The 20,984-nt window shown below is 45.9% G+C and overlaps 2 protein-coding genes across 7 annotated transcripts in view; one reads left to right on the forward strand and one right to left on the reverse strand.

The window, feature by feature from the left end:
* OXNAD1 (oxidoreductase NAD binding domain containing 1) overlaps positions 1-11,069 on the forward strand; it is a 47,204-nt gene extending 36,135 nt beyond the window's left edge. For 4 of the 5 annotated variants that reach the window (XM_076005540.1, XM_012766962.2, XM_012766966.2 and 1 more), the window contains one exon: positions 342-11,069. In XM_076005540.1, the coding sequence (XP_075861655.1) occupies positions 342-496 (155 nt within the window). In that variant the 3' untranslated portion in view covers positions 497-11,069. The remainder of the gene's footprint in view (positions 1-341) is intronic. The other variant, XR_001154697.2, reaches the window with a different exon arrangement.
* A 325-nt stretch (positions 11,070-11,394) lies between these two features.
* Positions 11,395-20,984, reverse strand: part of RFTN1 (raftlin, lipid raft linker 1) — a 199,097-nt gene continuing 189,507 nt past the window's right edge. For both annotated transcript variants that reach the window (XM_012766959.3, XM_012766960.3), the window contains exons 9-10: positions 20,062-20,143; positions 11,395-12,770 (exon numbers count right to left, since the gene is read on the reverse strand). In XM_012766959.3, coding sequence (XP_012622413.2) covers positions 12,366-12,770; positions 20,062-20,143 — 487 coding nt within the window. In that variant the 3' untranslated portion in view covers positions 11,395-12,365. The remainder of the gene's footprint in view (positions 12,771-20,061; positions 20,144-20,984) is intronic.

The following is a 20,984-nucleotide window of genomic DNA, read 5'->3' on the forward strand; positions in this document are numbered from 1 at the left end:
ATGATTTCTCCTGTTTGGAAGGATTTTTACAGACGTTTATTTACTTTGGTAAAGGCAGTTTTGCGTCTCCACCAAAGACCAGTAAGCTAGCTGGCCCTTTCTGAAGAGTGCATTGTGATTAGCTTCCCACTTTACTTACCATGGTTTAGGCAGCCTGGAGATGCCCTCTGCTCAGGTCTGGCCCTGGATGCCAACGGAAGCCATTGTGTGAATGGCTCAAGACTAGGCTCACTCAGCTTCGGTTACTGCAAATAAATACTGTGGCTGAGTTGTGGTTAGTGCTTCCTCATTTAAGAATACAAACACATCTGGCTTAATTTGGTGTTTATTCTTTTTGGTAGAAGGAAGAATAACAGAGAAGGAGATAAGAGATCATATTTCAAAAGAGACTTTGTTCTATATTTGTGGCCCACCTCCAATGACGGACTTTTTCTCCAAGCAACTGGAAGATAGCCATGTTCCCAAAGAACATATTTGCTTTGAGAAGTGGTGGTAGAAGCAGGAAAAGGCAGAAAAGAGAAGGAGGTGGTGAGATCTGCTCAGGACCGTAAGAGAGAGATGTCATTGTGGCAAGATGAATTGATCTCTACTTAGTTGTCATATTTTTTAAGGCTGTGAACTAAGCGACCAGCTGGAGAATCAAAGAAAAGCCAGCCGACAGACTAAATGGTAAACTTTTTGCACGAACCTCATTGATCAAACTATATTTTACTATATTGATTTTCTTTATTAATAACTATTTAATTATCTAATCATGTACCATGAGTTGGTTAATATAGATTTGTTTTGCCCTTAGGCAATAGAACAATATATACTTAACATTAAATCACAGGAAAATGTGATTTTGTGTGTGAACTGTGGGCTAGTTTTAAATTATTTGACAGCCATCTATGTATCTTATGTTTGCTAAACTTATAATTTAAATACATTCTTAATAATTTTACTTTGAAAATTCTTTGTATTTAATGCCTTTATTTACTTTACCATGGCCTACAGCCTTATTTGGACCATCTAAGTTGAGTTTGGAAATGGAAAATAATTTGGAAAACTGCTTTAGGGTGTTGAATATCTAGCATATTTGCTTTTTCGTTAATGAATATCCTAAGTATGTATCCTAATTGTTAGCTTCTTCCCAAATGAAATCCTTTCTATGTCTCCACTCCCTGCCTTAACACTCTGTTAGAGGTGGATTCTTGTTTGGGACAAAGGCATTGGTTACTGTTGTGTTCCATTCAGTGACTGGGCAGGCTGGTTGTGGAAATGTGCTTAGGATTGATTAGGACGTAAGAGCCATTTCCAAATCCTGCTTCTCTACTTTTTATTTCATTCTTTCACCAGGGTTTTTCTTGGCACCAGCGGCTACTTAACACATACTTGTTGAATGACTGAAAGAAAGCAACTAATGTTTCAACTCTTGCTAAGTCTGGGTTTGGGAGGCAATCCCCCAAGGTAGATAGAATGGTGGAGCCTCATCCCAATGCTGCTCTGATGAAAGTGCTAGAAAGCAGGCTGTAATTCTTACAGCATAGTGAGGTGCCACCCACTGCCTCTGTTCAATCACCACCATGGCTGTGTGCCTACTCTTGTCAGAGAGCAAGGGCCACCTGTCCTGGAGAATCCAGCTCTACCTGCCACCCTGCTGCCAGCCCACTGTCACCATTTATGAACTACTAAGGGTGTTCCTTTCAGCTCTGTCATTCTGGTACTAAGTGGTTAACATAATTTTCTGGTCTGCAGGCCAGTAATGTCCTGTTGCCCTTGTCTTCCAGGCCCATCCATATCTCTACCATACTCAAGTTGAGTAACTCCAACTAGGGTGGCTTGGTATTTATAATGTGGTGGCTGAGAGTATAGACTAGAGAAAGCCCTTGAGCCAGACTGCCTGGGTTCAAATCTCACCTATGCCAATTACTAGATGACCTTGAGCAAATCACTTAACTGCTTTATGCCTCATTTATTAATAAAATTACATACTTGCAGCTAATTGTAAAGGGGATAATCCTACTACCTACCTCATTGGGCTGTTATAGGGGATTCAATGTGATCATACATGTACAGTGCTTAGAGTACTGCATGAGCGTGTTATTATTAATATGCTATTCCTTGTCCTGTTCTGAAAGGATTTCAAGAGGCTGGATATCTTAGATTTGGTCTATTAACTTGTAACCTTCATGTGGGTAGGGTCCTGTCCTGTTTAGCACTGTGCTTGGCACATAAGAAGTACTTCATAAATATGTGGGTAAAAGGCCTACCCAGAGCTGATGAGCTGGATTAACAGATCTCTTAAGTATCTTCTGTCCCTGTGAATTTGAGAAATTATTTATTCTTATGACATGAGACCCTCCCACAGTATACTCAATTAGGTTAGTCTGATAAATGTGTCTTTCTCAAATTTTCAATGTTAGTATGAGCACCGTTGCTCACCAAAAAATGGAGCAAACACCTATTCTTCCCCATAAGTTTGCCATCAAAGGGGCTTTCCATGAGGCAGGGAGCATTTTATCACCAACAGGTTGTCTCCAGGTGGGTAGGTGGCTGTGGAGCCCTAAGATAAGGATGTTCTCTAGGACTCTGGTTCTGGTCAGTGACCTCTACTTTAAAAAAAAAAAAAAGTCCTGTGAAAAATGTCAGACACACCGAAGTAGAGGAGATAGTAAAGTGACTTCACATGCATCCATCACCTGGCTTCAATGACTATCAACAGTCTGCTGTTTGTTTTTGTTTACCCTCAACTTCTTTGTGTTGTTGCTGTTGTTTTTGCTGGTGTATTTTAAAGCAAATCCTAGAAATTATATCATGTCACCTGTAAATTCTTCAGTATATATCTCTAACAGGTACACACTTCAACATGACCACAGTGTCACCGTCACACTCAACACAAGGAGCAATGATTCCTTAATATCATCTAAGTCCCTTCAGTGCTGTGTTCCTCCCCTGTGGCATCAAAAGTCCACACATTGCATTAGGTTTGTAGGTTTTTTAAGGTTTTTAAAATCATTCCATCCTCCTTTCCACTCTTCTGTATTTCAGGTAAATTGGTAATTAGACCTAGAGCTTATTTATATTCAGCTTTAAGATTTTTATTTATTTTTTTTTGCAAAACCACATTATAAAGTGGTGTACTTCCTGTTACATCATATGAGATATATAACGTGTGCCCCACTTTTAATGTTGTTAAGATGGATCAGTGGTTTCAGCTTTTGTCAGCCTGATTCATCTAATATTAAAGGTTGCCATCAAACTTCCACCTAATTGTTTAATTAGCCATTGATCATTGCCTGTATCTGTTTTCTTATTAAGGATTAATTATCCATTTCTATTCTTCCTGCATTTATTGTCTGTGATTCTTCTATAAAGAACTGTCCCTCATCAGCTTGGATTACCTGAAATGAGTCTGTAAAGGAAAGGTAGGATCAATGCTTGATTTCTTTCCTTTTATTCAATAATTAGCACTGTGGTCTCTGGGCTGTGGATCACCCACCACCCAGCTCCGTGACCACTGTCTGCCCCCACCTCCCCGCCATGTCCATGGAAAAATTGCCTTCTATGAAATTTAGGAACCAGGTCATGTAGCCGGCGTGGCCGGCAGGCAAGTAAAGCTTCCCCATCGCTGATGTCACCGGTGGCCTGAGCTCCACCTCATCTGTTGAAAAATTGTCTTCCATGAAATCAGTCCCTGGTGCCACAAAGGTTGGGACTGCTGAATTTTAGCATATTACGAGTTGGTATTATTTAAAGTATCATTGTGAACTCAAGGCTTTTATAAATTTGGTTGTTTTTATCTATCGTGGTTAATTGTTTGATGCTCACTTGTCTCAGGTTGCCTGTGCTATATCAGTGGCCCATACTAAGTCATGGGGGCTGATGAAGTTTTTGGCTCTTAAGAAGTATAAAAAGTGCCCTAAAAAACAGGTAGGAGGAAAAGGAGATGAGTATAATGTTAGAAAGCCGCATGAAGAAAGCGTTTCATAGAGGACGGACCCGTGAGCTGTGTGATGCTGCTGACAGGAGGAAAGATGGTTCGGGTGAGTGACCACTCAGTGTTGATTTGGCCACTGCAAGGTCATTGGAGATCTTGATAAGATGGATAGCGGGAGTGAAAACGCTAGAGTGGGTGTTTAGGAACAACTGGGAGGAAAGAAATTAGAAAAAGTATAGGTAATAGCTTCAAAGAACTTTACTATAAAGAGAAGGAAAAAGATAGGGTGGTAACTGGGAAGGGAAGTGGGGTCAAGAGAACACCATTTGTTTTACTCATTGGGTTTTTTTGGTTTGTTTTTTAAACTTTATTTTGAAATAATTTTAGATTTAAAGAAGAGTTGTAAAGTTAGTGCAGGGTTCCAATATACCCTTCACTTAGCTTCCTTGAATGTTTAACATAACTATATTTATCAAAACAGAAATGAGCAGTATAGTTAAATTGGAACAGTACTATTAACTAGACCACAGTTTTTCTAAGGTGAGAGAAATGACAACCTGATTATATGAAAAGCTATGGAAGAGTCATTCAGTGGGACTACAGTTGGGGAAATTACAACTTTTTCTAGGGGACGACAAATTGATTAACTGTCATTTATTGAGCATCTGCTACGTGCAGTTACTGAGCTAGACATAGGAAAGTATAAGACTAAAGGTTATCTTGAGGAGCAAGTTATAAATACTTTGGGAAACAGTATTTTTTATGAAGTTGAAGAGTGATAAATATCTTCTAGAAAGAACTGTATTACACACTGAGATCATTTCAACAAGATTAAAAGTGGAAATGTTCTGGAGAAAACTGTGTTTTTGCAAGCGTCACTGGTTGAAGGAGAAGCTGTAGAGGATGGGTGACTTAAGCGAGTCACTAGAGCGATGGATCCTGTGGGTGGGGGGGCAGTGGGGAGTGCTGCACCCATGCTCTGGAGGTCATGCTCAGGAGCTTTGTTATTACTGGATGCACAGCACAAGTACACGAGTGTGTGCAGTGAATATCAAACAATCCAAGGTCATGTGTCTGCTACTAAGAATTTTTTTTCTTTCTGAATGGAAAACAGCAATTTCCTTCATTCCTGGGTATTGCAGATGATCATATGCTGATAATTTAGCCTGAGAGCTGTTATTTCATTTATTTTAAATAAAACTCAAAGAAGTGTACTGTTCTCATCTTAGAGAATATAGTGAGATGTCTTGTCTTTAATATTACTCTTTCCTAATATGCACATAAGCTATCAGTGTGATGATGACATGTAAAGATACCTACTAACCCGCCATCAAATCAAGGCATGCATTTTTAAATGTTTTGTGCTCAAGAATCCAAACCTTTCTAGTTATTGAACACCCATCTTGATCTGGTCTGTTTTGAGTTCTTAAAACCCTGCAGGAGCCCATAAGCCTAACCTAGCCCCCTCCATCTCATGCCCATGTACCATTTTGCTATACTTGAGCATAACAAAGTTTCATCTATTCCTTTTTTCTTTTTTGATTACCTAATACATATGACCACAAAAATTAAATATGAAAGTATATACACTAAAATGCTGAAGTCTTCTCTTCTATCCATTCCCTCACCTAGAAGGAACCTCTGTATAAAGAGCTTGCTGGGTATCTTTTAGACATCTGATAGTGTATTAACCCTGTATACATTCACAACTATGTGTGCTTATGTTGTGCATCTCATCTTTTAACACACTCTAAATTATGTCCTCAGTTTTTGGCTATTACAAACAAAATTGCAGTTAGCAAACTTGTTCTTATAATTTTTCTGTACATATTCCTGTAAAATTACTAGAAGTGTCATTTCTGGATCAAAAATTGACTGGTAGCACCAGATTATCCTACAAAATGCCTAATCAATTTATATTCTAACAGGATATGAAAGTGCCCATTTCTGGCCAACACTAGATATTCTTAGTCTTTAAATATTTTTTTCCTAGAACAGTTGAAGATGATTTTTTTTAATTAACAATTTTCAGATTGTTCCATAGCATTTTTTTTTCCTGAACTTTTTAGCCATTCCTATTTCTTCTTTTGAGAATGGCATATTCCTGTTATATGTCCATTTTGATGTCTTACTGATTTGTAACTCTTTATAAAAATAAAATGAGTGCTAATCCTTTGTCTGTTAGATATATTGCAAATAGAGTAAAAATCCAGCTAGGCTTATCTGTTCTTAGAGACTGTAGGAGCCTAGAGAGAAGAAACAGAACAGGAAGCGGCAGATTGGCTGAGTGTGTGTTGTGGTGGAAGGAACGTGGTGCCAGACTGCAAGAGCCCTAAATCGTCCCCATTCTACAGCTTGCTGCCCGTGTGACTCATCGCGCCTGTCGCTGTAACCTGCTTTCCTCTGTCACGTAGGTAAGACGATGTGACTTTAAAATCCCTTTACAGTTTCACAGTGGAGAGAGATCAAGGTTGACCATTGCAATGAGAGATGATGAAGGATTATCTTAACTGTCTTCAAATATTTGTTGAATTTTTGCAGTGACTATTGTTTGTATTTCCAGTGTTGACAGAATAAGCAGAAAATGGTCTTGGACTAAAGCAAGAGAAGAGTTTAGTGTGATGTAGAGGACTTTTGGACTGTACTGCTGATTAAATTCTGGAGCCAGGGCCCAAGAGAAATGGTGGAATCACCATTAATGAAAAATAAAACTGACATTTGCCCATTGGGGTTTAAGGTGGACTTGACTGAGACAAGGCTAGATTGATAGTTCCCCAGCTTCAGGAAAAGGAATTTTAGACTGTTCTTAGGCATTTTGTGGATCCAGAAACTGCTGAGTTTGCAGGTGGTTCTTCCTTCTAAAATGATTTTCTTGTTCCTTTTGTTGAAAAATCAACAAGATAGGAAGTACCCAGGATGGAGGTTCATGAACACAGAGGCCCATTACAGGAAGCATTCAAATGCTTACCCTGATAAGTGAAATACAGTTTTTTTGTTTTTTTGTTTTTTGTTTTGTTTTTTTTTTAGAGACAGGATCTCACTGTATCCCCCCAGGCTGGAGTGCAGTGGTATCATCATAGCACTATAACCTCTAATTCCTGGGCTCAAGCAATCCTTATGCCTCAACTTCTGGAGTAGCTAGGACTACAGACATGTGCCACTATGCCCAGCTAATTTTTTTAAAAAATTTTTTTATAGAAACAGGGTCTCGCTATATTGTCCAGTCTTGATCTCGAATTCCTGGCCTCAAGTGAACCTCCCGCCTCAGCGTCCCAAAGTACTGGGATCATAGGTGTGAGCCACCACACCATCATTATATGTTTCTTATCATTATCAAATACCTTTATATTATTTAAAGGCAGCAGAAAAATCCAAATCCACGATGAACTTTATGACTAGGGAGCAACACATTTAAATACAGAAGTGTTAAGTTTTACTGCATTAGTTACAGGGTGAAAAACTTTTCTTCTTCTTTCATTAGTGAACCAACATGGGATCATGTTTTGAAACTGTCTCTGGGTAAATGAATCACTTTACCTTCTTTCCAAGACAGTCCCCAGTCTGGGGGTGGTTTTCCACCTGTGCCTGGCTGAAGACAAGGCTGTAATTGCCAGCATTACTATTAAAAATAGTACTATTAAAAATCCTTTTGGGGCGGAACTCAGGCTCTGCCCCTCAGACCCAAAACGGATAACTCCCTTTGTACTACCACATGCGTAGCTGTGGCACCTCCCCCACCAGCTGCTGCTGTCTCCCAGCAACTCTCCTCCTTCCAAAAATTACAGAGTTCCCTGGGTCTTAAGAAAGGTATCAAGACTTCAGGTTTAGTGACTTTGTTGACTAATGTTGAATTCACTCAAGCTTTGAAAACTAAGCCAGGTGAGAGGTTCTAGAAAAGTTCTGAACAACAGCAATGCCACTGGAGTATTTATTACTCTGAGGAAATAAGGACAGTGCTCAGCTGGTTCTAATAGGTTGGTAGCTCCAGTACCTCCCTCGCTCCCCAATCAACTGCAAAATCTGGTCAGTTTTTGCTCCTAAATAACTCTAAAGTCTGTCCCCTTCTCTACTAAGGTACAAACCACCAGCACACCCCACCTGGACTAAAACACTGGCCTCTTAACTTGCATCTCTGCACTGCCTCTGGGCCCCCTGCACACTATTCTCATTTAGTAGCCAGAAAAATGTTTTCAAAATTCAAATCTGATGTCATTTTCCTGCTTAAAACTGATCAGTGGCCTCCGTTATTCTTACCACAAGGACCAGAATCTTTATCGTGGTTCACAAAGCCCTTCTGCATTGCCGTCTTCCCAGCATCTAGTACAGTGACGCAGGAATTAAAAAGTACCTATCTCTATAGTGAATAATACTCTCGCAGTCTGGCTGCCTCTGCTGGAGGGAAGCGCCACACCGCACTGTTTTGCAGGGGCTGGGGAAGCAAGCACTCGCCAGCCAGGGTTCGTTTAAGTTCTTAGTCTGGCCACAGAATTGATTGTTATCAACAGGAACCTGTAGTGAACATCATTTTGCTTCCTTGCCTGGCAACAGCCACCACAGAAATACCAGCCAAAGGCTCGCTGGGTCTTGTCCTTAGATCTGACGTGCACACGCTTCCCTATTCCAAACTCTAGGAGCCAGGTACAGGAAACCCAGACTGTCCTGGGAAGCTGCACCAGTCGTTTCGGCAGGTCACTGAGCGGGCAGAGAGCTAATCACTAGGGGCCCACCCTGCCCTACTCACGCAGTCAGCTCCCAGCACTTCCGGCAGGGAGTCAGTGCTGAGCCGCTGGCTACACACACCCCAGTCATCCTTGCCTCTTCCCGTTGCCAGCCCTTTCAGGACTTCATCTTTACTCCCAGGCTGCTGTGAGCCCCAGCAGGACAGAGCCCAGGTGGAAAGAGCTGTGCCAGAATGTGTTGCACGAGTGATGAGTTTTGGGTCAACATGTTCCTACTAATAAGCACTGCTACGTCTGAGAGCCAATCCTGAAAGGCATTTTGTGGTTTAGATGGGGCCATGATTAATATGTTTAGATTAGCGTTCTGATAAAACGTGCTTCATAAGAAATAAATTAGAGTGCCTCCTGCTAATGTTTTTTGGAAGCTGTTCCCACGAAGCATCAACAACTCAAGTATCATCAATTTGGAGATTTGAAAAAACTCAGACAAGGATTTGACTCACGTTTATCTTTTTTGTTACTTATAAACCACTAACAAATTGATAACTCTGTAAAGATTACTATAGTATTTCCATTAGTTAAGATGGCATGTAACTATGTTTTAATAACAGATAAACCTCAAAATCTCAGTGGCTTAGCATAGCAAAGGTTTATTTAATGCCCATGTCATGGTCCATCTTGAACTATGCCAAGGGTGTTGGAGGAGAAGGGCTAGGGGTCCTTGGGGTGTTTTTAAAAGTCAGGCCCAGGAGTAGCTTACATCCCATCTGCTCATGTCCCTCTGCCAGTCTGTGGCCCCACACTGCAGGAGGGGCTGGGAGAGGTATATGACACATGTCCATGGATATTGGGTGAGCACTAACAGTCTCTGCCACATTGATCACCTGTCAACATTATGATTAACTGCTACCCACGGGGTGGTTACCATGGACTAAGCACTTTACACACATCTTATTAATCCTCATAAAAGTCCAATGGTGTGGGTGCCGTTAGCCACATTTCACACTTGCAGAGATGATGCTCGGAGGTGTGAAGAAATTAACTTGAGATTACATGTGTACATTGTGTCCAGTTAGCTTCCTAGCCAGCTCTGTCCAATCCCAAAGCCCAACTGGGCTTTTCCACTACACCAAGCCCAATATAAAAGTCTTACTGCTCCGATAACATAGGTTGCCTTAGGCTTTCCATATGTCAATACTTTGACCTTGTGGCCGTCTGCGCTTGAGAGCAATATACCCGCATTTCTTCAAACAGATCTGGTAAGAATCCCTCTCCTTCCCCGCTCACTGCCCTGTGAGTGATACTAAACTCCATCCACTACCCTCTCCTGAACCTCTGGAGTTGAAGAGGATGAAAACACTTTCCCCGTGAAAGAATCGAATTGGAATTCAGCCACAGCTTAATATGAACGTCCCACTTCAATCACTTGATCACCCCCTAGAACTCCACATTGCCCGCATCCCCACTGTGATAGCTGCGGCCCCAAAGACTGACTGCTACCTGCATGAGCCTCCTTGTGCCAAACACAAGTCTTTGCAGCTTTGACTGTTCCTGCGACAGACCTTGTCAGTCTGTCAAACCATGGCCTTTTACCCCGTTGGCAATCACAGGAAAATAAAGTTTCTTTCAGGAATAACCGTATTTAAAATTCCATGCAGGATGTTTGGATTGGGTTTTAGGACCTTGGTTATTTACCATTTGTAAAAAGCATTTTATTTCACAAGGGACAAGCTGTGATAATTCACAGAGATCCTGTGGCCAGTGGTACTCAACCTTGGCTGCACCTTAGAACCCCTGAGGGAGCTTTTAAAAAATCCCAGTGCCCACCCATCCGAGCCTCTGCGGGTAGGCTGTGGGCAGCAGTGTTTTTTAAAGCTCCCCCAGTGATTCCAAGGTGCTGCCAATTTGAGAACCACCACGGAAGACTGATGCTTTGCCAGAATCAGCAGGGATGGAGAGAAGCAAGGAAGAAAAACAAGACCTTCAGGAATTGTTAACCTGGCACTAGGGCCAAACTCCCTGAGGAATTCAAATTAGTTATAGTCACCTTTAATTTTTTTTCCCCACAGCAAATACAGCTGACATAAATGTCATTTCATTATTGAAAAGCGTACCCAAAGCTGAGTGATACAAGGCCCCCCTAGCCTTTTCAAAGTTGTGAGCAGTTTTTTGTTCTCGCCTGTTGCTGACTAGCATATTTTTTAAAGGCATGATCCTTTAAAATATGTGCCAAGAGATATTTTTATTAAATAAAAATGCTGTACAGATATTAACTGAGTGTAATTGTGGAAAATGTCATTTTAAAATAGTTGTCCTCTGGGCAGAGCCTTTAACCTTTCTAAGCTCTGAGTGTTGGTGGGGAATTTGTCAAGAGGAAACAACTGTGATGTGGCTGTACAAGGGTTTTCAGTTCTGCTCTATAAAAATATATTACAAATGTGGTTTATTTTAATAAACTTGCAACCAAAAGAGACTTGCCTCCAATAATTTGTTGATGTGAGTCTTTTGGTTTGTTTTAAAAAGGTGTTTGTCTCCACCCTCCTTCCACCCCAAGACATGGGAGGTGACTGAGCCCCTTACCTGGTGCATCTGAATTCCACTTTCCATCGTCTTTCTACAAATGATGAAAAAGCACAGCATACTTACCTGCTCTACAGTTTTCATAGGAGCTTCATTTTCGTCCCCAAAATCATGTTACAGGAGTTAGAAACATAAAAAGCCATTGGGGGCTGTAGGGTGGAGTCCTTTTGACATTAGGGCAGGACTTTGTGTGTGACATGATAGATACTACTCACAGTGCACTAAACTCATAGATGATTTATTGCTTTAAGTAACTAAACAAGAAAGAGAATAGACAGCTGTTGTTTTGGTCAAGACAATCAGCATTCTCTCTCCAAGCTTTGCCAGTTCCATCTACTTAAAGCCTTAACAATATTTTCTGGACAATATAAACACATGATAGACACAGCATACATAGGTAACAACTTGGCCAATGATACACTGATTAAAATAGCACATAAGAAGGGCACCCACCAGTCTGGATACCCTGAAATGACAAAAATGACATATATGTGTTCATATGATGTGCTGAATACAAAACCTTTAAAAAATTTTTTTGGTATTAATACTAACACAGAATACTTTCTTGAACATTCTGCAAGAGCAGGTGCAGACACAGAATTACCTATTTCCAGATTACCAGTATCTAAAGGACTACTTTGAGAACCACCTCTCCCGGATGTCATTTTCTTTGCCAAAGCAGCAGAGTCTGAGGGGTTTAGGAGGAGAAGGGCAGCTGACAGAGCTCTGGGGGTTAAAAGTCACCAAGAAGCTGCAAGGGATGGACACTGCCCCGACAGCGTGTGGGAGGGAACAACAGCCTTGGTTTATAGCCAAGGACGTCCATGGATTTGCCCTGAATGCTCCGTGGAGGCCCTGCAGGGTGGACACAGGCACTGGATGGTCCAGACCCTCCGTGGGAGGAATGGTGGAGCCAGGGCTGGGCCTCCAGCTGTGAGCTCTAGAAGAAATAACCTGGCCTCTTGTGTTCTCACACAGGGTCATTAATGACACCTTTTGAATGGATGTGCAAAACCCAACACTGTCAGGGCCCTGGCCCTCAGAGGGCCGGGAGAGCTCACAAGGAGAGGTCAAGCCAAGCCAGAAGTTAGCAACACAACACTAGGGCAAACCAGCCCCGAACCCGCTGTCAGCAAGGTGCCTCGGGTTCGCCAGCTCATCTAGCTTCAGCGCCAACAGCCCGAGACTCAGTGTTCTTCTGCTGTAGCTGGCTCCCCGGCGACTTCCTCGGCACCCCCGTCCCTGGCCTCCTCTCCAGGGTCAGAGTGCCCAGTGCAGTCCCCTGCCGGGGCCCTGCCATGGCCAGCAGGGCCATTCTGCACGGCCCGGCCCTCCACACCCCCCACGCACAGCTGGCCGACTGGGGACAGTTGTTCTTCCTTGACCTCTTGGACAGGGACCCTCATCTCAGAAGCTCCACCCTCCTGCTGCCCACCCAGGGGCAGGCAATTTCCCATGTCTCCAGCTTTGGAAAACTGGTCTTCTAAATTCTTCTCATTTTCTTCTGCTTGTCGCTTGTCTCTGGCACTTTTACCTTTGGATTTCCTCATCTGCCTGTTGTGCATGTCTTCTCGGGAGAATCGCCACTGAAACTAGAAATCGGAGAGGATGAGGGTAAGTAACGCAGCCTCTGTGAACCCAGAGCTCCACCTGAAGGCTCGTTTGCATTCCCGCCCACATCCTGTCTCAGCATTGCTGGGACAATGCTCAGCGCTCCTAGAGCTGAGGCAGACTTGAGTCCCACCCACCCGAGTCTGCTCCCTGCCTTCCACGGCGGCTGTTCTAGGTGTGGATTTTGAGGTTCTGTGAAGGAAAGGGGTGTTTCTTTTGACTGGCCCGTACCAAAGGCCCACGTGGGAAAGGGGATCCTGAAGTCCTACCACATGGAGGGTCAGGGCGGAGAGCTGTGAGGTGTGTCTCTCCTAAGTGCAGCCACTCGTTTCCATCCTGGGCAGGCTGTGGATTACCAACCAGCAGGCCGGCATTCTCTCACTAGGTCCCGAGTCAGGCGGAACCCAGGACCTGCAGCGAACGCTGTCCTGCGCCTCCGCAGATCCCCCTGCAGGGCTGGCAGCCTGGCTCCCCCAGCTGCGGCCACAGCTGCCAGCTCCAGCTCACCCAAGGTCATACTCCATTCTCGAGGCAACCTACAACCAATGGCTGGTCCGGGAGGGGTTCAAGGGCCCACCTCCTTGTCCCAACTTGGGACAACTGTGAAAGGCCATCCCAGCTCCAGACCTACGTGGGGGCGGCGACTGCATCACAGCCCAACTCCTCTGCCTGCTCCAGCACCCACAGCTGTCGTTCCTAAGGGTGCTCATTCCCTCTAAAAACTAATCCCACCCAAATCCATCACACAGGCTGCTTCCCTGCAACCAAGCATTTCCCCACATAACAGGGGAGTCACCAGAGGCTCAGGGAGTGCCAAGGTGACACAGCCAATACCAGAATTGGGAGGAACCAGGGTCCTATCAAAGCTCTGGATCAAGACCACCTGAGAGAGTCTCAGCTCCACCACTTGTGGCTCCATTTCTCAGCCTGTTTTCTCATCTCCCAGGGACCTGACGCACACACAGGGGTTTCAGTTTCAAGTTACCACCACGGTCACTTCCTTCCACTTCAGTTGCATCACACTGGTTTCCCCAAATATGTGCTTAAATCTTAGACAGTCTGTGATTGAAAGAAAAGTAAAAGCCTCCAGTTCCTACAGTTCCTCACTGGGCTGCAGAGGGGAGCCCAGGATTGCAGTTGCACCATCAGCAGAAACGATTTCTTAAGGCTTTACCATGTTGTAAATAATTCTGAGTGCACTGGTAGGAAAAAACAAAAATGTGCTATGTAAATTTTTTAAAAATCTGCCACCTTTGCAGAGTTTGCCATGGTAGAGATCTATTTCCTCAAATAAAACATTTGCCTGAACACTCGGAGATCTGAGATGTAACCAGAATGGGATTCTTAGATTTAATCTTTTGGCCAAGACTGGTGAATTTGAATTCCATGAAAGTAGAGAAAGATGGAAAGACATGTTGAGGTTAGGACTGAACATTTATCCTGTCCTCCCCCACCATGCTCCCTCACACCCACATCTCCAATGGGTTCATTTATAATGCCGGATGGGCTTTCCCCTTTGACATGCCTATTTTTTGTATACTCTCATGCTACAGCTGACAGACTTCCCTTTGGGGATGGCTGGAGCCTCTTCCACCCAAGCTGTAAGTGTCCAATTAATGGGCCCACGCTACAGGCCGAGACTGCCAAGCAGGCACCTAAGGATCCCTAACCCCCAGAGGAGGACACAGATTTCAGACCCTGCCAACCTTCCATAGGTCTCACACACTGTGCTAGGGTTTGTAACTGCTGCCTTGCGATACGCAGTTGCCATTGCATTTTAATTCCAGCCCAAATGGAAGAGCTTTTTTTTTTTTTTGGATGTCCAAAAATAATCAGAACCTCTTCACATTTTACATGTTTTTAGAAAAAGACCAGTTAAGCCTGCCCAAATATAGTACTCCAAGAGGCTGTCAGCTATTGAGGAAGTCAGAGGAAGTTTTACTCTTGCCAAAAAACTGGTGAGATTGTTTTTGCCTAAGAGGCCTTAAATGCTCAAATGTCAAAGCGTTACACTATGGCAGCTAAGTCTCAGGGTCAAATCCCAGTGCTGGCACTAGTTAGCTGTCAGTCTTTGGGTGTGCTATTGATCTCTCAGCGGCTCAAGTCCCTCATCTCTAGAACGGTTGTCACTGGCTCCAGAGCAGTGGTGCACACTTCCAGGCCCCTTCACATTGTATCTGATGCGAGTAGCGCCCTCTGTCGTTGTGCAGTGTACTACGGAGGACAGTTCCACCATGTTCCGGATCTTCTATCCTTCAGATCTGTTCATTTCTAACATGAGCCCACACAGCCTTGCAGGGGCTGCCCTTGCTAAACAAACAAAAGAGCTTCCATAGTTTCCTCTGGATGCCCGGCCACGTCCAATTTCCTGTAGAAGGTCACATTTTGTTGGCCCCCTGATACACGACAACAGGAGAACACACACTGGCAAGGGGCTGGGGCAGGCACCCCAGCCACTTTCTCCAGGAACCTGCCCCGACTGCTGGGCAGAGAAGGATTTGGGACCGTCAGGGCTGAGCTGGGTGGGAATCGTTTCAGCCATTTTCTGTCCTTCATAGTCGTCACAGAAAAATCTGCCATGACAACCGCCTTCCAGGACTACACTGCTGTGTCCTCAGATGGGCCCTGGGGGGCCTCACTGACTCAGGTGCTGCCTGGGCCCATCCCGCCACAGCTGTCAGCCAGACACTGGGGAGGATCTCACCTGAACCCTCCCTTCTCCTCCTTTCCTTTGCAAGGGGAGCTTCCCATGAAGCAGCCAAGTAGCAGTGGCCAAACTCAGTGACTGGGTAATGTAGAAGCTGAACGTTTGTTCAGAGTTGTGAAGGCATTCAGCCTTCGGATGCCTGGCTAGGAAGGAGCAAGCGCGTACGGAGGCACCTACTGTGGGTCTCACAATGTGACAGCGCTTCACATTTCTCTGAATTACCAAAGCAAAACTCTCAACAGGCACTATTAGTGCTATCTTAAAGATCAACACATAGCGGTTCAGAGAGGTTAAGTAACGTGCCTACAGTCACACAGCTAGGAAATAACAGAGCTGAAATTCCAACTTGGATTTCTCCATCTCCAAATTACCTGTGCAGCCTCTAGTTCTTGGCAAAAGGCTTTGGTCTCTTGCTCCAGAGAGAAGTGAGGAGAGAAAGTGACAGGAGAGACTCCACCTTTGTAATGGCTTAGTCCTACGCTTAACTGCCTCAGCTTTCCGGCTTTATGATGACGAGACGCATCTACTAGGTCAGGTGCTTGACTCATTAGGCTGAGTGGTCAGCTAATGGAGGTCCATATTTAACTGCCATTAAAGATACTTTGGTTTGACTTATTAAAAACAAGTACCTATACTGAAGCCTCCCAGACAAGCTCATTTTTAAAAAATCAATTATGATAAAATTTGAATGGAGGTCCACAGGTGACCCTGGAAAGGGCTCCCAGACTTGAGTGGGCACCAGGACCACCGGGACGGCTCGTTAGCACACAGCCCGCCCCGCCCAGCCCAGAGCTGCTGACTCAGTAGGAGACTCTAAAGTTGCCACAAGCTCCCAGGGGATACTGCTGCTGCTGGTCCATGCACCCCATTTTGAAAACTTAACTAAAAACAAAAAAACACCTGGGCAAGGTTTAGCTGTTTAAGAAACAGCTGGGGAAAAGCAAGGTCTCCCCCAGCACCCCCGCCACCCCAGCTCTGCCACCCACAGGGGGAGGGGGGACTTCCTCGACTCCCTCACCTGCCTCCCCCTTCGGCACCCAGGCCTCCCTGTCTCCTTTAAGCTGGGCACAGTCACAGCCTTTAACACACAACCAAAACTGTTCCAGATCCCAAGGCTCCAAAAGGAGACGTCTCAGAAAGCACGAAGAGGCGAGGCCAGGGAAGGGGCGACACCTGGGATGTGGCAGCCTGTGAGGGAGGGCTGACACCCACACCACTCCAAGGCAGGCGTCCAGCCTGGAGAACACAGTCCATGCAGCCGGCGGTACCAGGGACAGCCCGAGCTCATCCAACAAGCCACAAGTAAAACAGGCTGCACCAAGTAGGGGCCTTCCCAAGCCAGTTTCTGTGGCAGTTGGGTGCGCCACCAAATCAAACGAGAGCCACCCAATTCAGAAATAACTGTGCAAAAGAAAAAAAAAAATCCTTCACTTTAGAGCAGTGGGGTCCAGAGCTCCGTGTCAGCGGGGGCTAATGGATTTAATTTGCACGTTTTTAAAAAACATCCGTGATGTGTCCACTTCAAGTAGCTATAGCCGGAAGACGACTTCTCTGGTGGTGTAGAAATCAACAATTCCCTTTGAAGGGGTTGAATATTTGCTTTGAAAATCACACTCACATACACAGAGGTTTCTTTCAAATGCTGAAGAGTCTTGATTGGAGGATTTCGTCCAGGTTGCTGATTAAAAGAGGACTAAATATGCCATGTCCTTGGTGTGCCAATCTTGCAATTTCTTTTCTTCAGTTTCAATGCTAGACATAATACATATGTCCCAGGCTTGGAAGTTTGATTACACATTCATTGAATCAAAAAATATTTGTTGAGCACCTACTAAAATCCAGGTACGGGGTGTACAACAGTCAGGAGGGAAAAAATCTTTGCTCTCATGGAGTTAATGCCTGACTCCATCAAGAGAGGATAAACTAATGATCACAAATAATCAGAGACCCAGAGGAGAGCTCGGAATGAGAAGGTTCCCTTCCAGTGTATTACAAAGGGGCCTGATCTGGTCTAAAAGGAAAGAACGCTGTCGTGAGAAAATGATGCTTGAGTGGAGAGATAAAGGAGGAGAGTGTCCGCACCAGAGGGGCCTTGGAAGAGCCTGGTGGAGCCGGACCCCAGAGGATGGGGGGGTGTTTGCAGAGGACATAAGACGGATTAGATCCCACAGGGCCCTGTGGGCCACAATACCAACTTCTGTCTTTATCGTCAGAGTCATACAAAACTTTAGAACCATTTTAAGCAGTGGAATGACATGATTCAATTTACTTTTTCAAAAGATCACTTTGGCTTTGAATAAGAACATGTTTGAAGGGGAGACCGGTTATTAGGAGATTGGAGGAGTCATGGCAAGGGATGCTGGAGAGAAGTGGAAGGATTCTAGCATCTTTGGGATCTTCAGGACAGACTGAACACAGGGAGGTGGTGCCATTCCTCTCGACATGGGGGTGCGGGGCTAGGCACAAGGAGGGCGGTGCAGAGCTCGCTCTTAGGTGGCGTGAGCCACAGGCTAGGTGGAGCTGAGTCTCAGGGGCAGAGCGAGGGCTGAAGATGCAGAGGGAACAGGCACAGAGGTCAAGAGTGAAGCCCCAGGGATAAAGATTTTCTAGGGAAGAGGCAAGAATGAGAGGTGAAATGGGGCTGGGTCAAAATCCCAAGGAACGTAGGGAAAACCAAGAGAATATGGTGGGATGGAACCAAGAGAAAAGGTGTTTCAAGAGGTGGAGGGTGGCCAGGGCTAAAGGAGTTCAGGTGTGATGAGCACCACATGGAGTGATTGTCATGGTCGCCAGAATGCATGGACCTGGTGGGGCAGGACACTGTCCAGAGGATTTTTCCAACAAGTGTGGTTGTCCAGTCCCCTCTCTCTGGGACTCCACCAGCGAGGCGACCCGCCAGGTCTGCACGGAGCAAGTGCTCAACACCCGCCACCTCCAGGCAGGAAATAATAAACAGGTACATGGAAAGAGAACGCAGTCCACCCACACCTGTATGGCTGGCTGGGATCAGGAGGTCTTGCTGACTAGAAAACCATCCTATCCTCTCTGGATTTTCCCTGAGGAAAGTCAGTTCTACCTTCGTACAGCAGCTTTTAAAAATCTACTTCCCTGCCAGCTCAAGTCTCTACAGACCAGTCCCCTCTGTGAGATGCCATGACCTTCCTACTGACGTCAAACCACGTGTCTCTCCTTTGGAATCTGCCTGCCCTACAGCCAGGAACCTGGCAAGGAAAGGCAGCGCCATCTCCCTCTCGTAAGGCCACGGCCCGGTGCCTTTCAGTGTCTGAAGGAGCCCCCTGTGCGGTGCTTGTTGCCGTCTCTCTCTGAATGCGTGACGCCCCAGAGCCTGCAGCTGCGCTGAGCTGAGCTGCAACTGACAGCTCACGGCCAATCCATCTTCCAGCCCGCGGCTGATGCTCCTGGTGGTTAATGATGGATCCGAGGAGGCTGCCTTCTGGTCCTCTGCTGCTGTCACCTGTCACATTACGATCTCAGAGCCTAGAGAGAGACCTTCCTCTGCACTCCGGTCCATCTGGCTTCAAGTCACCATTGCCTTGGCATTGCTTCCACAAGTGGGCTCCCCCTGGATTTGTTGGCTGGCGAGGGGCTACTCCAATCTGTTCACTTGCTTGACGCTGCTGTCTGGGGCTCTGTGTCCAATGAGCGCGAGGAACCAAGAGTGGGGAACGTGGAGTGAGACAGGCTCTGCCTGGAGCGTAGCCACAGCCACCAAAGGTGGAGCAAGCTGGGTCCACACCCGACTCGGGCTGTGGTAGGTTCACTCGACTCACCAGCCTCTTCCTGAGCAACGGGTGAAACACCCACAGGAGAAGCACCCACAGGCTGCAGAGCATGGGGGTGTGAAGTATCAGAATCTTCTGGCACAAGGGGAGGACTTGCACTGAACTTCAGGAACCTCAGAGAAGAGCCTCTGAGAATGGCCACAGTCTCTCTGTGCAGTTGTGTCTCTGGGATAGTTCATGTGAAATCCAGAGGGGGGAACAGGATTTTGGGGATGCCCAGCACAGCCTGGCCTGAGGACTTGCTGCTCCGGGCTAAGGTTGGCCCCCATCTGCATCACCAGCTGTCACTTGGAGGCCTTTGGGTCAGGTCCTGTCAGGATGGGCCTCTGGCAGCGTCTGTCTGCCAATATCAGCAAACTTCTGATGTCCTGAGGGATCAAACAGGGCAGGCCAGGGCTCCAGCCAGCTTGTGATGAGAGGAAGACATAGAAAATCTGGCCATGAGCTCACACCATCCCCACCCCTGGTCAGAGTGCCGCTGACTTCCTGCCCCTCTTCAGCCTGGCGGTACGGGCTGGCACAGAAGAGCCACTCTCCTCCACCCTCTGGCTTGCTCAGCAGGAGACTGGCAGACAGGCCCTCGGCCGCCCCAGTTTAGCAGCCGCAGCTGTGATTCAGTTGCCAAGGGGCTCAGGTGTTCCTGGGGCCCTGAGAGCCCCTGGAAACTGGAAGAGGCTGCCCACTCCATTGCTGTCAGGAATCCACTGGCAGATGAAGCCCTGCTTAGGACAACAACCGAGGCAGGCAAGGGAAGTCTCTTACCTTTGATTCCTTCTTCTTGATTTTCTGAGGTAGGCATGGTCTCTGAAGAAAGACAATCTGCTTGGTGGACACACTCCCTTCCCTGCAACACATGGAGCTGAGATGAGTCATGTCGTACCTGGAAGAACCCAGAACCTAGTGCAGATGTTGCCATCCCTGACTTCATTGAAGCAGGCTGCCCACAGCGCTGGGAGAGGCCCGAAGTCAAGAAGCAGTCCCCTCCTCTCTCCCACTCGCAAGCCATCACCTTTGCTTCCGGGGGGCTATCCCAGATTCCCACAAGCTTTCTGAAAGGGTGTCCCTGCAGAGTCAGCTTCCCAGCTGGGAACACCTGTTCCCTTGACGTGTGGTAACAGCAGCATCTTGGCCAAATGAGGACACAGTGACTGGCTGCTTTGGTAAATCTCAAAGGGGCAGGGGCCTCTTCTAAGTCTGTCTTTGGGAAGGAGGGCGGGTGGGCAAGTAGACAAGGACCTGGGTAATGGCCTCGGCCCGCCAGCAGCTACAGGACAGCAGGCAGGGGGCAGGGCAGGGCATGCCGCCAGGCAGGGTCTGCTCCTCAGCTCTAACTCACATCAACCAAAGGGCCGGGGCTGCCCACTTGTTAAGACACAGTGAGGGCCCTTCCTTCCCAGGAGGCGGGACTCACGGAGCTGCCTTTCAAGATGAAAGAAATATTGTAAAGGAGACCTTGGTTGTTTCCCCTGCTGATGAAGTCACCCTTCTGATGACTTTATTATTTTATTTTTAATTGACAAATAATAATTGTATATATTTATGGGGCACAATGTGATATTTTGATATCTGTTTACAATGTGGAATGATTAAATCAGGTTAATTAGCAAATCCATCACCTCACATACTTTTTTATGCGGTGAAAACATTTAAAAGTAACTCTTTTAGCAACTGTGAAATATATAGTA

The sequence above is a fragment of the Microcebus murinus genome, chromosome 1, assembly GCF_040939455.1.
Source record: "Microcebus murinus isolate Inina chromosome 1, M.murinus_Inina_mat1.0, whole genome shotgun sequence".
In the NCBI taxonomy this organism is placed as follows: domain Eukaryota; kingdom Metazoa; phylum Chordata; class Mammalia; order Primates; family Cheirogaleidae; genus Microcebus; species Microcebus murinus.